The sequence below is a fragment of the Lissotriton vulgaris genome, chromosome 7, assembly GCF_964263255.1.
Source record: "Lissotriton vulgaris chromosome 7, aLisVul1.2, whole genome shotgun sequence".
Lineage (NCBI taxonomy): Eukaryota > Metazoa > Chordata > Amphibia > Caudata > Salamandridae > Lissotriton > Lissotriton vulgaris.
In genome coordinates this window covers 473,456,541-473,474,038 of record NC_141695.1, presented here as the reverse complement: position 1 = coordinate 473,474,038, position 17,498 = coordinate 473,456,541, and the positions used below count along the sequence as shown (strand labels likewise).

At 43.4% G+C, this 17,498-nt stretch overlaps 1 protein-coding gene across 1 annotated transcript in view; it reads right to left on the bottom strand.

Moving 5' to 3' along the window:
• LOC147701898 (histo-blood group ABO system transferase-like) overlaps positions 1-17,498 on the bottom strand; it is a 621,989-nt gene that overhangs the window by 423,697 nt on the left and 180,794 nt on the right. The window contains exon 3 of the mRNA XM_086930527.1: positions 14,643-14,732. Within this exon, the coding sequence (XP_086786653.1) occupies positions 14,643-14,732 (90 nt within the window). The remainder of the gene's footprint in view (positions 1-14,642; positions 14,733-17,498) is intronic.

Below are 17,498 nucleotides of genomic sequence, written 5' to 3'. Positions count from 1 at the left end.
AATCCGCAGTGCGACATATGGGTACGTAATATCGTACCCTTCTGGAGAATCTTTTCTGAAATTGCGATTGTTGGGACAGACCGCATTATGTTCGCACACAATCACAATGAGTAATTTTTCCACCGATTTAGATAAACTTTTGAATTAAAGAGGGAAGGAGTGCATTCTGTCTTTCCAATTCTTGTAAAATATTTCTAAAAGTGGCATTTTTAAAAGGGTAATGATACATTCAACTTTACTAGTAAACAGGATTTATCATTACCATTCCAATGATATGAAATATGACAGATCTACTCCTTCTCCATCAGAAATTACAGGTTAAAAGTGTAATGAGGACTTCCCAATGTTAAAATTGGAGAGGGGTAGGCCTCCCAGTAGTGAGAAACAAATATGGGAGTTTTTCACTACAAGGACATGTAAAACTTTAAAGTACATGTACTACCTTTTAACTTCACACCTCCCTGCTCTATGGGCTATGGAGGGCATATCTTAGGAGTGACTTATATGCCATAAAAGGGGAGTTTTTAGGTTTGGCAATGGGTTTCAAAAGCCAAGTTGACATGGCAGTTTAAACTGCACAAACAGGCTCTGCAGTGGAAGGCCTGAGAAATCTTTAAAGTGCTACTTGTGTGGGTGGCACAATCAGTGCTGCAAGCCCACTAATAGCAATTGATTTTCAGGCCCTGTGCACATGCAATGTACTCTACTAGGGACTTATAGGTAGATTACATATTCCAATTGTGGATAAGTCAATCAAACCAGGTTTAAGGGGGGAAAGCAAAAGCACTTTAGCACTGGTTAGCAGTGATAAAGTCTCCAGAGTACTAAAGCCAACATAAGCGAGGTCAGGAAAAGAAGGGGGTGGGCAAAGGCAGAAAGTTTGTGGGGTGACCCTGTAAAAAGGACTATTTCCAAAAATTACCTTGCACCCTTCGCAATGGACTATCTAGGGCCTGCTCTAGGGGTGATTTATACTTTTGTTTTAATAAGGAAGGTGTGGGCCTGGCACTACTTGAAGGGGTGTCACAATCCGTGCTGCAGGTCCACTACTAGTATTTAACTTGCAGGTCCTGGGCACAGGTAATACCCCCTTATTAGAGATCTACAAGTACATTAATTATGCAAATTGAGTATAAGCCAATCTAACATGTTTTGAGGAGAAAGCGCAAGTACTTTAGCACCAGTTAGCAGTGGTAAAGTGCACAGTCGTAAGGCCAGAAAAAACAAATTGAGCAATAATTAGAGAGAAGGCAAAAGTATGTGGCTGACTCTGCAGAATGAGCGAAGTCCAACAAAAATGTCTCTGAAATGTGATGGAAATTGATAGGATAGATGTCCTATATCCTGCCTAACTTCACTGTTTAGCTCAGGTATGTCCAACCTGTTTGAGAGAAAAAACTCGGCTACATTTTCATTATAACCTCAATCCAAATGTGTTTAATTTTGGTCACATGTATATGTATATGGGCATCCTAAACATCTGGCAAATGACAGTTCCTCGTAGGTTTGAGCCGGAGACTCCCAATTGAACTTCATTTAGTATTTTTAAGAAAACACATCCATATGGAGGTTGGTCAGGCCATGTCCGAAACATAATAGACGTATCTACAGTGGCTAGCTAGTTTGTGCAGGTATAATGTGGTTTAGTAGTTTTGCTGAATTATTCACTGCAATGCCATTAGTCAAGGCAAAGTTACAACTCCAAGGTCCCTAAATTGACAATTTTTAGAGTACGAGGAGCATCCGGACAGCAATATTACATTTTGACCGATATGATTAACATCCTAACACCATAATTTCGGAGTAGATTTGAAACATAGGCTTCAACATTGATATCTAAAAAGGGTTATACAAGCCTAAATTGAACATGGGCAGATAACATAGACCAATGTCCTTTATGGTAAATAAAAGGACAGAGTAATGGAAATACCACTACAAATAAAGTTTTAGATAAGGCATGCTCTTCCCATCTGTCTTGCCAAAGTAAGAGACTCTGACCCAGTTGGTAGCCAATACATGATTCCAGGTCAAAGCACAGTAGCTCCATTAAAGCAAGGAAGGTGGAAAAAATACTAACTGAAGCAGGTACCCACAGACCAAAGTGCCTGGAAGCCACTAAGGAGGAGGCAAGCGGTACTTTGCGAGTCATTACAACGCAAGTTATACATCAGGTCATTATTTCACAGACAGGTTTTGATTTATTTACATCAAAAATCACTCTTCAAATGTCCTTAACTCTATTCTTTTATGTTCAGTCAGTCCAAAAAGCTTTATTCAGGGAAATAGGCCATGAAAGACATGTGCACATAACAATACAAAAGCAGGCAATAAATGAATATATTACACATAGTTAAGTAGACAAACCCCGCCAATCTGTGCTAAAACCAGTGACAGCCGGCAGGGAATGGGGGTGGTGCGGTGATTTAGAAATTAAAATAATTATTAAAAAACATAATTTTTAAAATGCCGTCACTCCGTCGCGGTGCCGCTCTTCTTGTTGAGGTCTGAACCCAGACACGCCCATGATTCCCATAGCAACTCACAATGCTGCAATACAGCATTGTGATTGGTCTGAGCACCAGGGTTCAGCACCTAGACAGGGACAGGGAGCCTGTGCATGTTCCTCAGGAGGCTGTGCATTACAACCTATCGGGGAAAATGCAAAGTGCGCATGACTGTTTGACCGACTGAGACGGCCGACTAAGCAGTCATGCACACTTGGAGTGTGCAAACCAATCCTCCTCCTCGTTGACCCCAGCCTGCCCGCCCTAATTCAGACTTATAGCATAGAAAAATCAAATGATAATAACAAGGTTATTATCATTTTCTTTTTATTTGTGTATGCTCTGCGAGCAGTGGGGTGAGACTCCTCTACCTTTGCGGAGGAGTTGCCCCTGGCTAAAAACATGTTAAATACAATGACCAAGTTAAAATCGTTATAAATGCATCATTCTTGCTCAGCAGACTACAGGTGGTGCAGAACACGGCAGCACAGTTGGTCCTCAATGTTCCACCCAGGACCCATTAACTTCGCCTTCTTGTGAAATTGCATTGGCTCCCTATCCGTCAACGGATTAATTTCAAAACACGCTGTATCATCTATAAGGCTCTGGTTAATTTGGGCCCTTCCTATCTTGCCCAAACATTCCTGCCTTATGCTCTGTTATGTTTATTATGTTCCTCCTAGATCCCTACGTTCAGGTGCTAAACACCTTTTGGTGGTACCGCGAGTAATTAGGGCCAGATTAGTAGGTAGAGCTCTCTCATATCGCGGACCACACCTCTGGAATGAACTTCCGCTTCCCTCAAGACAGTGCTCTGAACATCTGCAGTTCAGGAAAATGCTTAAGACCTTCCTTTTCTGCCGCTGCTGATCCTGTAGGAATATGCTGCCATTCCCTCACAGTCGTGCTGAAGCACAGAGATACCCCTTCGGGAGTCGATTCCAGCGCTATACAAACAATTACAAATTACAATTACAAAATTACAAATTCCTAAAATACATCAAAGTCAACGTTTGGGTTAACTTCTGAGGAGCCCAAGTTTTTCCTACGTTTGATTGCACTTTGGATAAAATTCACTGGTGTCAGGCAGACTCTCAAAGAAGACCGCGATTGTAAGTAAAACAAAGGTGGCCTGTGCTCTCTAAAATCTGTCTTCTTTAAGTAGCGGTAATAAAATAAGTTTCCTTATATCTATATATTATTTACAAAACAACATAAGGTGCAAATTAAATTGTGCAGAGTGACCATTGCAAGGGCGAAGATCCAGGTTTGTTGCATAGCTAACTGTCTCTGGACAGGCGGCCATAACGTGCAAAGCGCTTAGTCTGTCTACGCAGCCATGTAACGCTCCCTGGGAGAGATTAAAAGGGTTAGTGATTCTCCTCCTTTGAGACCTATCTCAAGCTGGCGGACACCTCATCATGTAATTGCCTTAAATAGCTAATTATATTTGCCTCAACTCTCATGCCTGTCATTATGTCCTAGAACGTTGAGCGGTTCAAAGGCGGATTTTGATTCATTGAGGCAAGGTAAACATCCAACAGTTTTTCTATAATGTAGTTATTAATTCAATGTAAACTAACGCAAAGTTTAACTGTATGTAATCCTTCCTGAAACCCAACCCTCTAGACAGTGTAAAACAAAAATTCTACTCATGATCTTGGTGGTAGAGATAAACAGTGAGATAGGGCAGTAAAATTTTGGGTCACTTCTATCGCTCTTCTTGAGTATAACGACCAAGTCTTGGAAGGCCCTACCTTACAAAAAAGCATTCAAGACGTTGGTCAAAAGAGGTGCTCAAAATTCAGAGTTTGGTTTGAATAGGTCTGTGGGGACCCCGGTGGGACTCGTGTTCTCCCTATCAGGCATCTTTTTTTCAAATTATGACTTCTTGTAGCTTGATCTTCATTCCTGCTGCGTGTTCCATTAAACCATCCTCTCCTATGGCACAATCATTTTTTTGGGGCAAGCCAGATTTACCGCACACCTCATCAGAATGACTGACCCAGGTCTCAGTTGCAATAACGGTCACAATCTCGATCTCGGTAGATTTAAAAATAAAAAGGGTGATTGATAACTTTCCAAAATGCCCAGCATTCTTTCAGGGTATTGGCCACTAACAGACTCAGAGGCCTCATCTCTGATTTCTTTTTTCCTAGTTGCTATATCCAGTTTATAGGCCCCTCGACACTTCCAACCGTGGTCAGCAAATTTTAGCAACTCTGCATGTGTTTTAGAGCAATCTGAATCAAACCAGCTTAAAGGTTTCTAGATGCTATTCAAAACTGGCCGAGACACCGGCTCTCCAGTGGAGCTGCACTGTGAGCTGCAGCATGTGGCGATATCTGGTGGACCACCGGATGTATGACGGTACAACGCGTGGTATTACCACAAGTACGGTTACATCGCAGGTTTTACAACGCAAGTCATTACAATGACTTGCTTTGGGGGACGCTGGATAGTGAATAGTTTAATTTACTATTCCAACTCCAGTCCCAGTGGATAGTAGGGAAGGTGTTGGATAGTAAATTAAACTATTGCCTATCCTAGAGCGCCCTCCAGCAAAAGTCGTTGTAACGACTTTCGTTGTAAAACCTGCGTTGTAATGTACCGCGTTGTTAGAGTTTCTTTGTAAAGGATGTTCCCCGGACCACCGCTGTCATTAAACAAACAGAGAAGGCCTCCTTATTACATGTAACAATACTACTAAATATTTTAATTTGTCAACTCTTTCACATGTCTGCAGTACACCTTCATTTTTTGTGGCAACTAAAGGTACAGGCAGCCTATGAGTCTCCACTGGTGATTCACTTTAGTAAAAGAAAAGTGAGAGCAAGTTATGATCACAGAAAACATTATCTAAAACTTCATATCCAGAACAAAACTAAACAGGCGGCCATAACGTGCAATGTGCTTAGTCTGTCTAAGAAGCCATGTAACGCTCCCTGGGAGAGATTAAAAGGGTTAGTGATTCTCCTCCTTTGAGACCTATCTCAAGCTGGCGGACACCTCATCATGTAATTGCCTTAAATAGCTAATTATATTTGCCTCAACTCTCATGCCTGTCATTATGTCCTAGAACGTTGAGCGGTTCAAAGGCGGATTTTGATTCATTGAGGCAAGGTAAACATCCAACAATTTTTCTATAATGTATTTATTAATTCAATGTAAACAAACGCAAAGTTTAACTGTATGTAATCCTTCCTGAAACCCAACCCTCTAGACAATGTAAAACAAAAATTCTACTCATGATCTTGGTGGTAGGGATAAACAGTGAGATAGGGCAGTAAAATTTTGGGTCACTTCTATCGCTCTTCTTGAGTATAACGACCAAGTCTTGGAAGGCCCTACCTTACAAAAAAGCATTCAAGACGTTGGTCAAAAGAGGTGCTCAAAATTCAGAGTTTGGTTTGAATAGGTCTGTGGGGACCCCGGTGGGACTCGTGTTCTCCCTATCAGGCATCTTTTTTTCAAATTATGACTTCTTGTAGCTCGATCTTCATTCCTGCTGCGTGTTCCATTAAACCATCCTCTCCTATGGCACAATCATTTTTTTGGGGCAAGCCAGATTTACCGCACACCTCATCAGAATGACTGACCCAGGTCTCAGTTGCAATAACGGTCACAATCTCGATCTCGGTAGATTTAAAAATAAAAAGGGTGATTGATAACTTTCCAAAATGCCCAGCATTCTTTCAGGGTATTGGCCACTAACAGACTCAGAGGCCTCATCTCTGATTTCTTTTTTCCTAGTTGCTATATCCAGTTTATAGGCCCCTCGACACTTCCAACCGTGGTCAGCAAATTTTAGCAACTCTGCATGTGTTTTAGAGCAATCTGAATCAAACCAGCTTAAAGGTTTCTAGATGCTATTCAAAACTGGCCAAGACACCGGCTCTCCAGTGGAGCTGCACTGTGAGCTGCAGCATGTGATGATCTCTGGTGGACCACCGGATGTATGACGGTACAACGCGTGGTATTACCACATGTACCGTTACAACGCAGGTTTTACAACGCAAGTCATTACAATGACTTGCTTTGGGGGGCGCTGGATAGTGAATAGTTTAATTTACTATTCCAACTCCAGTCCCAGTGGATAGTAGGGAAGGTGTTGGATAGTAAATTAAACTATTGCCTATCCTAGAGCGCCCTCCAGCGAAAGTCGTTGTAACGACTTTCGTTGTAAAACCTGCGTTGTAATGTACCGCGTTGTTAGAGTTTCCTTGTAAAGGATGTTCCCCGGACCACCGCTGTCATTAAACAAACAGAGAAGGCCTCCTTATAACATGTAACAATACTACTAAATATTTTAATGTGTCAAATCTTTCCCATGTCTGCAGTACACCTTCATTTTTTGTGGCAACTAAAGGTACAGGCAGCCTATGAGTCTCCACTGGTGATTCACTTTACCACTGGTGATTCACTTTAGTAAAAGGAAAGTGAGAGTAAGTTATGATCACAGAAAACATTATCTAAAACTTCATATCCAGAACACAACTAAACAGAACACCAGCGAACAAAATAAAATAGAAGATGCTAAAGTGTTCCCTAACCGTATGTGATGGCTTTAGACCCAGCATTTTAGTAAATGAGTCAAAAGTAAACTGAAGATGGTATTTAGCAATAAGCTTGTTGAGGGCCTCACCATATGGGTCATGGTTAAAACGTGTAATCGACTCTCCCTGAATGTCAATCAAGCTACAAATGACCCTGCCTGACCACTCACATCGAGTATTGAAATTACTCATCCATAATAGTGAGGAGGGTTCTCCAGAACTAGTGCAAGATCTCTCTAACTTACAGCTCGCAGCACTGGCACAACACGATCATTGAAATCAAAACAAGTATAATAATGAATGAAAGTGTGGGAAGCTAGGTTTGTTCCACTAACTCGACTGGGAAAGGTGGTGGATTTCATGGTTATTAATCCACCAAAGGCCCTCCCTTAGAACCCTGGGGAAGCTGGTGTAAAATACGACGTGTAACTCTGAATATAACACAGGTTAGTGGCCCATGTCTCCTGTAATGAAATAATATTGTAGCTCCCTAATAGGGCGAGCCATTGTGGGTTGCACATTTTTTAATGCAACCCGGCCAGATTCCAATTTCTGAGTTTCCCCAGTAACTTGGGTGGAGGTGATCCTGCAGTTAATATTAATTGTACCATCTGCTCCAGGGCTGATACCATGTGTTACTCCAATATTACCTTGAAAGCTGAGTAAATACGTAGTAGCTTTTTAAGTGTGGCCTACCCCATTCCCATATGGGGTTGAACATGGTGCACATGTTGTTGTTTGTCAATCCACGTTCTCACACTGGGCAAGGAGAGCGTATTTATTGTGTGATGGTATTTGAAATGCTACGTAACAAGCACTCCCCTGATTTGAACATGGCTGGGTTCAAACTGCGGTGGCGTGGAGTGTTATGGAGACTTGAGGAGCACCAATAAAGGTTGGTAATGAGAGTATCCGTGGTGGAGGTGGTCATTGGGGCACCAACAAACATTGTCACACCAGGCGTCACCAGCACTAAAGCCGGCGCAGTTCAAAAAGCACTAAAATTACAGTGAAATTGTGAAAACGTCCCACCTTGCAATTTGAAACCTTGGCAGCTACGTTGCTGTATTTCTTTTCTTAATAGGGTTGGGCTGCGGGGTAATTGTGTTCATTTATTAAATTGTTCGTGTAAATTGCAGTTCATGATGGGTGCTGCGATTAACATGAAAACTTTAACAAATGCACAGGAACATCTTAAAGATTTTGAGTGCCCTAGGCCAAACTTATTTCTGAGGGCCCTGATTAGACCAGCTTTGGATTTATGATCCAATTTCAGCTTTTTCATGTCCTTATTGGCAAGGTCACCAACACTGCAGAGGCACACTGGTTCAAATTCTAAAGGTATTTCCATCTAATATTCAGGAATAGTGGTATGCGTTTTCAAAATTGTAACATAGACTGAAGGAAAAGGAGAGTAGGCTAGTGAGAAATAGGATTTAGTGGCAGAGAAAGGGGGAGAGAGGAATAAAGTAGAAAAAAAGTCAGGACGCAACGTCGAGAAATGGGGAAGGGGTAATGGAGAAATTGGTAAGAGAGGGACGGAAAGAGAAAGGCAGTCAGAGGCTTTGGAGAACTGGGAGGGAGAACGGGTAATGGAAAACCGGTAAGAGAGAAAGCAAAGAACAGGCAGTGAGAGGGAAATGGAGAAAGAATGGGATGGGGAGAAGGGGAAAGTGGGTAAAAGTGTAGAGGGACTGATATGAGGAAGAAGAAAAAGAAGATAAGCAGATGGCGAGAGCAGCTGGGGAGTGGAAGAAAAAGGACAAAAAGATATGTCAGAAAAGACAGCCAGTGTGGTGTGGCAATGCTTCAGAAGTAGCGTCTCTGCATATCGACGTTGGGGGGTTCTATAAGGAGCCTTTTTCGCCATTGTGTCATTTCTAAACTCTTGCTCTATGTAACCGTGCTCACCTGAATGAACTAAGAAGGGTGGAAGTCTGGTTAGGCCTTGGCAAGATTTTGAATCTTGCCAAGATGCAGGTATGAGCAGAGGACAGCTGCAAGTGTGTAAATGACTGGTCCATATGTCGGGAGTATTCTCTTCACTATCACTTGCTTCCCTTCTCTTTTTGAAACTCAAGGGCAGCAACATTGTCGTGGTGTCACCAGGGCTTTAAGTATAAGCTTTTTCAATATTATATACAAGCCATAGTTGCTGCTTATTTATCTAATGCAACCAACAAGCACTGACAAATCCAATAGTCTGACTTGTTGTAGGTATGATGTTACCTGTTGTATCATATATCTGGATGCAATGACAGAAACAAGAAAATACAAGTTGGGAGGCACACTATGCCAAGCACATAAAAGTTTAAAAAGTCACACAATCACCCCGCAGCCCCGCTCTATTAAGAAGAGAAATACAGCAAGGCTACAAACACAGTGTGTGCTTTACACGCCATGTTTGTGGAGTTGATGCATTTCTTTTCTTAATAGAGCGCAGCTGCAAGGTGATTGTGTGCCTTTGTTAAAGTTTTAAGGTTAATTGCAACACCCAAGGTACAATCAACAGTGATGGCCTACCACTTGTGCGCTCTATGGCTAGACACATTTCTTTATTTTAGTAAGACAGAGGGTATGATTTAGTCTTCTGTCTATATGATTTGCACTCTGTTACAGTTTTGAACGGCGCATGCGCCTATATATGTGTGTCTCAGTGGTCCACCACCTATCTACCAATTCCCTCTATTTTCCAACTGTGAAAAAAAGGGGAGGGGAGGTTGACAGTGCCTCACGGAAGCAACACCAAGGGGAGGATCTGACAGACTGGTACTCGCCTGATTCCTCACTTCTCATCATCAGCTACTGTCAACCCGAAAATAAAATGGGAGAAAAAGATAGTGCAATCAAACCAAAAAACCATCATGTGTTACACGTGTTACATAACCCATTGTGATGTTCCCATATCCCTAAAAAGTGGAATACAGATATATCACCATTAAAAAGAGCAAAGCAAACTGGCAACTATATCTTTATTCTGTGCTGTTAGCTCACTCTATTAAAAATCAACCGACATGTTTCATCACTGTTTTTTACTTTACCAGTGATTTCTTCAGGGTTTTGGGTCAGCATATAAATTGCACATTTTGAATTCTTCCCTTATTGTACCAGGTGGCCTCCACTGGCGTGCCTACCCGGCCCCCGTGGAAGAATGTATAGCTGTTCGGTGCCCCTATCTCTGTAGTGGGTCCCGTCGACCGCCAATAGGTCGGTATCGTTACCGCGCACTGGTGTGGTCTCTGCTCACCCCCTTTCTCCCTAATATATGCAAGTATAGAAAAAGGGAATCTCATAAACAGTCAAACTGCTTCTTGTTAAAATGTCACATTTTGTCTAAAGGGGTTGTTAAAACTATACTACCAGCATGACCATAACAGACACTCAAGCAAGTCTCTGTCATTGGCAGCCTCATCACAACTAGATAGATGGCTGGAGAGTTTCGCTGTTTTTAAATTCAGATGGATTTAATTTATACAAGCTATTGTTTCTGTGTATTTATCTTCTGCAACTAGCAACCACTTACAAAGTCAATAGTCTGACTTGAAGGTATGCTCAGGGCTTTAAGTGGGCCGGGTCTCACCGGTGCTGGGAACTGGCAGTTTTTTAAAGGGGGCCTTGAAACTGGTCTCTACCGGGCTCTGTTTTATGCCCTGGCACAGGAGGCCCGTTTTATTTTACAGATTGCAGTGAAAGTAGGCACATTGATGTGTGGGTACTCACACTGCTCACTACTCACTTATAGTCAAGTTAGGGCAGGACGTCATACCAGGTGAGCCTTGTAGGGAAAGGGAAATCCTTCAAAGAGAGTCATTTTCTCTATTGATTTCCCTTCTCTTTTTGAAACTCAGGAGCAGCAACATTGTCGTGGTGTCACCAGGGCTATAAGTTGAAGCTTTTTCAAAATTACATACAAGCCATACTTGCTGCTTATTTATCTTATGCAACTAACAACCATTGACAAACCCAATAGTCCTGACTTGTAGGTATGATGTTACTTGTTGTATCATAATATCTGGAGGCGATGACAGAAACAGCAAAATACAAGTAGGCGGTAAAGTATGCTAAGTACAGAATTTTAGCTTATATGTCTTTAGTCACAGCCTTAATTACACTGCCCTCGCCCCTTTGCAAGACCCCCCAGTTTTTTCAGCCCTGGGTATAATGTTACTTGTGGTATCATATATCTGGATGCAATGACAGAAACAGGAAATTACGTCAGGTGGCACACTATGCCAAGCACAGGAAAGTGTAAATCACCCCACAGCGGTGCTCCATTAAGAAGAGAAATTCAGCAAGTCTACAAACACGACGTGTGCATTTCACACTGTGTTTGTATAGTTGCTGCATTTCTTTTCTTTTCTGCACAACTTTAGCCAAAGGCAGCTTAATTTGTAAATGTGTTCCGTTCACTTGTCTGTTTCACAAAGCTCCACGGCTTAGGAAGAGATGAATGGAAGGGGGACACTTAGAGAGATTCAAGGGCATTTCCTAGGGCCACTGCATTTCTACTAAAACCTTCCTCTTCAGCCACGAGCTCTTAACCTAAAGTACAAACCGACAAGATGAGTAATACTGACCTAAGGGCAACTATTGTTGACTTGGCAATCGCTGAAAATAGGCAGTGTCCAGGAAAGGCTGTAAACCAGGCATGACAATGCATAACGCTCTCCTCCATCCCTTAGTGCACAACACTGATAGGCCAGTGAGGTACTTACGCCACCAGGATAACTAGCAGGAAAATGTAGAAATTAAAACAGCTGCCTTATAGTCCTCCCAGCACCAAGGAACACACTGCACATGTATTGATGCAGAAAACAAGCTGGTGGCTCTCTGGCAACATCGAGTACAGTTGTTTCTTGACAGGAAGTGATTATATTTCTCACCACCTCTTACTAAGATATCAGGTTACAAAAATATTGCACCTATACTTTGAGGATCCCATGTCTATATTTTGGCCAGGACCACAATGGCCTCTTGCTCGGTCATTTTACACGTTATCCTCTACTCTATCTGCCGTATGTTGCCCATTGCTTGAGGAATCACCTTTAGAGGACACATCCTATTAAGACCAAATCTTCGGATCAATTTCCGATCTCCTATCAGAGACAACACATTCCAGTCTTGTCAACCCTTGCTTGCTGGTTCCACAAGTCAGGTTTTAAAAGGGTTGCTGTGGTCATTTTGGCTCACTCCGTTGGATGTGCAATGAGCACACGTTACACAATGAAATGGGGGAATGCAGAGTTTAAAAAAATGTTACATTTGTTACTATGTAAATAAAAAAGTTGCAGTAAAAATGGTTTCTGCTCCCACAATTAAGCTTATGTCACCTGACCTGGAAGTAAATGGCGTGTTTGTAGAGTTGCTGCATTTCTTCTCTTAATAGAGCACAGCTGTGTGGTGATTATGCACCTTTGTTAACGCTTTCATGTTAATGGCAGCGCCCTTCAAGAGCTGCAAATGACTTGAAAACTTTCAAAAAGGCCCACATTCACCCCGCAGCCCAGCTCTATCAAGAGAAGAAATGCAGCAGGTCCACAGAGTGTGTGCTTTTAAGTGATTCTAAAAGCACACGCTGTGTTTGGTGCTGCATTTCTTTTGTTTTCTAGAGTGTGGCTGCGGGCAGATTGTGTGCTTTTGTTTAAAGCATTCATGTTAATCGCAGCTCGTGATGGGCTCTGCAATTAACATGAATACTTAAACAAACAAAAGCAAACAATGAGCCCCATAAGCCACGTTCTAGAGAACAAACGAAATTTAGGAAGTGCTCCTGAGGGAGCACTTGCTAAATGGCTCCTTCTCTGCAAGGTGGAAAGGCCCATTTTTCAGGCTGCAACGGCGGTGCGAATGCTCTGGGGGATGTGTGTGCGCGCCACACACACTGCACTACGTGCTCAGGGGCACTGAGGTGCGCGCCTGCACAGGTGCGCACCTTCGAGGGAACACTGCATGCAGGTAGGTGTTGACTTGGAGTTAAGTTTTAAATTGCCCCCCATCGTTTTTCCATTGTAGGGATTTCAGCCGCTCCTCCAGGTTCTCTAATATACTGCGGCGGCCCCCCAATTGGGCAGAGGAGCGTCGCCTCCCTGCTGCCAGTGCAGCAAAAGTGAAAAATAAAACCGTAATTGAATGAATTACCATTTAATTTTCACAGCCCCCAGCCCAAGCAGTGTTTGGGGGTGGGACATTGCTGCTGACTGGCAGCAGGGGAGTAGTTAGTGCTCACTCAACCAGGTTACACTGTGCAAGTCACTGTAGCCGGCGCCGTCCTTCGATGGCGGGTCTGACATGCGCAGTGTAAAAAACTCCAACTAGCTGTCTCAGACAGCGTGGTTGAGAGCAGGCACAGGCCTCCTGGCACATGGCTGAGTGTGTCTTTGTGTCGCTGTGGACATGTCAATATGTCTTTATTTAATTTTACTACTGGGAAAGATTCAGGAAGCAATGTTGTGATGGGCTCTTGCCTGGCCCCTTGCTTTCCTACACTCATCATGATAATGAACTCCAATGATCTTGGGTAACGCAACAAAGTCTGGGTAGTCTGCTGACACTTGGGCCTCATTATGATGGAGGATTTTCCGCCTCCTCCGGGCCGGGGGAAGCAACCTCTGGCCCGGAGGAGGCGGAAAATCCTCTGTGGACTCACCAAAGACCCACCGCCGCATTACGATGGCTGGTGGGTCTTGGTTACTGTCCGCTGCTTTTCCGCCGCGGCGAAAAAGCTCTCATTTGGCTGGCAGTGTCTATCAGTCACCGCCAGCCAAATTAGGAAGCATTTGTAAACATGCTTTTCCGCGGCGGTTTTTCCCCCGTGGAAAAGCATGTGTACTTTTGATTTTGGGGGCCCGTTGCGGGCCCCCAGGGTGTTGGCGGGTGGGGGGTGCACATGGGGGGTACCTATGGTACCCCCCAGCATTTACTTGCACAAAGCGGCAGGCACCGTGCGGTGCCTGCCGCTTTGTGCATTTAAATGTTAAACATGCACTTTTAACATTGCGGCGGGTGCTGCTTGAAGCAGCACCCGCCGCAATGTTAAATATCCAGGATGTGGTCACATCCTAATCGCACATGAGGGAACGCCGCAGCCCATGCGGACGTTCCCGTCCGCGATCCTAATGAGGCCCTTGATCTTTACTGTTAATTCAAGTGGAATGAAATGGTGGTGGAGGATGCACTTGAGGTGCCTGTAGCTTTTATCAGAGTAGGCGGCGGTGCTATGGACAAGGAACATGGTGACAAAAAGGATACATTAACAGGCTAAACTGGATCGGCCCCTGATTACTGGCATCTTTGTCCTCCTAGATCACATTTCTGAGTGAAGGAGTCTCTTCCTTTTTTGAGCACACCTCAGAGAGTAAGTGCCGACTCAAGTAAGATTCAAAGCAAGATTAAGAGCCAATAACCCCAGATCTACACATGTGTACCACTGAACCAAATTACAGACCAACTGAAGTATTCAATCTTTCAGTCACTCAGTCATACCAATGATTTTATCTGAAACTGTTCAGCATCAATAAAATTCGGGCAAAGGTAGAGTAAAAAAAATAAAGCAGATATAATTTAAAACTCTACTATTGCTTACCTGTAAAAGTATATGTCAATAAACATAACTGCAAGTGCCAGAGAGAAGAAGATAAGCGTTAGAGAACATCGTACGTAGCTTTCTGTATATCTGTAGAATGAAAAAAAAACACCAGTAAGCCTCTAGTGAACAGGAGATGAGCTACAAATACATGCAAATAATAAAGGCGTGTATCCTAATAGTATAGCTGGTGCCACCAAGGCTTCCATCGATAAGAATAAATCACAGTTGATGAAGTTTAAGCCCATTCACACAATTTTCTTCAGAGGGGACAGGTCTTTCTAGCAGAGTGAGTGGTGAAAGGAAACAGATCACTATTTATCATGTCAATGCAGTACAACCAATGGTACTACAAATGAATCCACTCGACTCTCTGACCTGAGTTTAGTGGAGTTTAATTATTAATTTAGATACAAGCCGATGTACACCAATCTCAGTATAATTGTATAAAAGTACAAAAAGATCAGAATAAGTGCAAATCTCCTTAAGATACATGCCCTATATAGTACAAAGCAATGAATAACTTTAAGATGACACAGACAATCAGTAAAAATAAATGAAGGTTAAATTGCATCTGCTTATTATGGTTAGCCCCACTTTTTGCGTGATATTACACTGTTTTTGACTAGTCTGACTCGGATCCTGTTCATCAGGACCCCAATCTATCTGCTTTCTCCTTAAAATGTTATGCCATGTACGTAGGTACACTTCAGATTGGATACTGGGTTACCCTTTTCAGTCCCTAGTATATGGCACACATGTACCCAGGGCATAGGTACCACAAAGGCCTCCCATGGGCTGAAGAATGTATTATGCCACCCATGAGATGCCATGCAAAACGGAACTACAGGCCTGCCATTGCAGCCTGTATAAGATGATGCATGCACCACTTACTTTAGATATAGGTTTACTGTATCAATAGGTCACTACACTTAAAACCTATCAGTCACCTACTCTAGAAGGCCTTGACAATCCTAACGTCAGGGTGCTCGGTTTTAAGTGAAATGGTGCCCCTGCATGAGCAGTATATTTACAACAAGGGGTGGTGAGGGACAGAGTCTCTGAATTAAACAGAATACTCTCACCCAGTCAAGAGATCAGGGCTAGATCCAACACCGTTTTTTAGCTCACTGCACCATCCCAGTTTCAGAACCTGGCTGTATGCAAATTAGTCTGTTCCTGTCCCAGTGCATGATGGGAACAGGGCAAACCAAACTACAAAAGCCAATTCTTACACTGGGAAGGAAACAAGCTACCGGGGACCGGTTTCTGGCATTTCAGCCTCTTCGGCCCGGCTTGCTTGAATCCTGATGGTGCAATGAGCAAGGGACTCACATCTGAGTATACCCTTCCACGCTTAGGGTGGACAAAAATATTTACAACAAGGGGTGGTGAGGGACAGAGTCTCTGAATTAAACAGAATACTCTCACCCAGTCAAGAGATCAGGGCTAGATCCAACACCGTTTTTTAGCTCACTGCACCATCCCAGTTTCAGAACCTGGCTGTATGCAAATTAGTCTGTTCCTGTCCTAGTGCATGATGGGAACAGGGCAAACCAAACTACAAAAGCCAATTCTTACACTGGGAAGGAAACAAGCTACCGGGGACCGGTTTCTGGCATTTCAGCCTCTTCGGCCCGGCTTGCTTGAATCCTGATGGTGCAATGAGCAAGGGACTCACATCTGAGTATACCCTTCCACGCTTAGGGTGGACAAAAATATTTACAACAAGGGGTGGTGAGGGACAGAATCTCTGAATTAAACAGAATACTCTCACCCAGTCAAGAGATCAGGGCTAGATCCAACACCGTTTTTTAGCTCACTGCACCATCCCAGTTTCAGAACCTGGCTGTATGCAAATTAGTCTGTTCCTGTCCCAGTGCATGATGGGAACAGGGCAAACCAAACTACAAAAGCCAATTCTTACACTGGGAAGGAAACAAGCTACCGGGGACCGGTTTCTGGCATTTCAGCCTCTTCGGCCCGGCTTGCTTGAATCCTGATGGTGCAATGAGCAAGGGACTCACATCTGAGTATACCCTTCCACGCTTAGGGTGGAAAAAAATATTTACAACAAGGGGTGGTGAGGGACAGAGTCTCTGAATTAAACAGAATACTCTCACCCAGTCAAGAGATCAGGGCTAGATCCAACACCGTTTTTTAGCTCACTGCACCATCCCAGTTTCAGAACCTGGCTGTATGCAAATTAGTCTGTTCCTGTCCCAGTGCATGATGGGAACAGGGCAAACCAAACTACAAAAGCCAATTCTTACACTGGGAAGGAAACAAGCTACCGGGGACCGGTTTCTGGCATTTCAGCCTCTTCGGCCTGGCTTGCTTGAATCCTGATGGTGCAATGAGCAAGGGACTCACATCTGAGTATACCCTTCCACGCTTAGGGTGGACAAAAATATTTACAACAAGGGGTGGTGAGGGACAGAGTCTCTGAATTAAACAGAATACTCTCACCCAGTCAAGAGATCAGGGCTAGATCCAACACCGTTTTTTAGCTCACTGCACCATCCCAGTTTCAGAACCTGGCTGTATGCAAATTAGTCTGTTCCTGTCCCAGTGCATGATGGGAACAGGGCAAACCAAACTACAAAAGCCAATTCTTACACTGGGAAGCAAACAAGCTACCGGGGACCGGTTTCTGGCATTTCAGCCTCTTCGGCCCGGCTTGCTTGAATCCTGATGGTGCAATGAGCAAGGGACTCACATCTGAGTATACCCTTCCACGCTTAGGGTGGACAAAAATATTTACAACAAGGGGTGGTGAGGGACAGAGTCTCTGAATTAAACAGAATACTCTCACCCAGTCAAGAGATCAGGGCTAGATCCAACACCGTTTTTTAG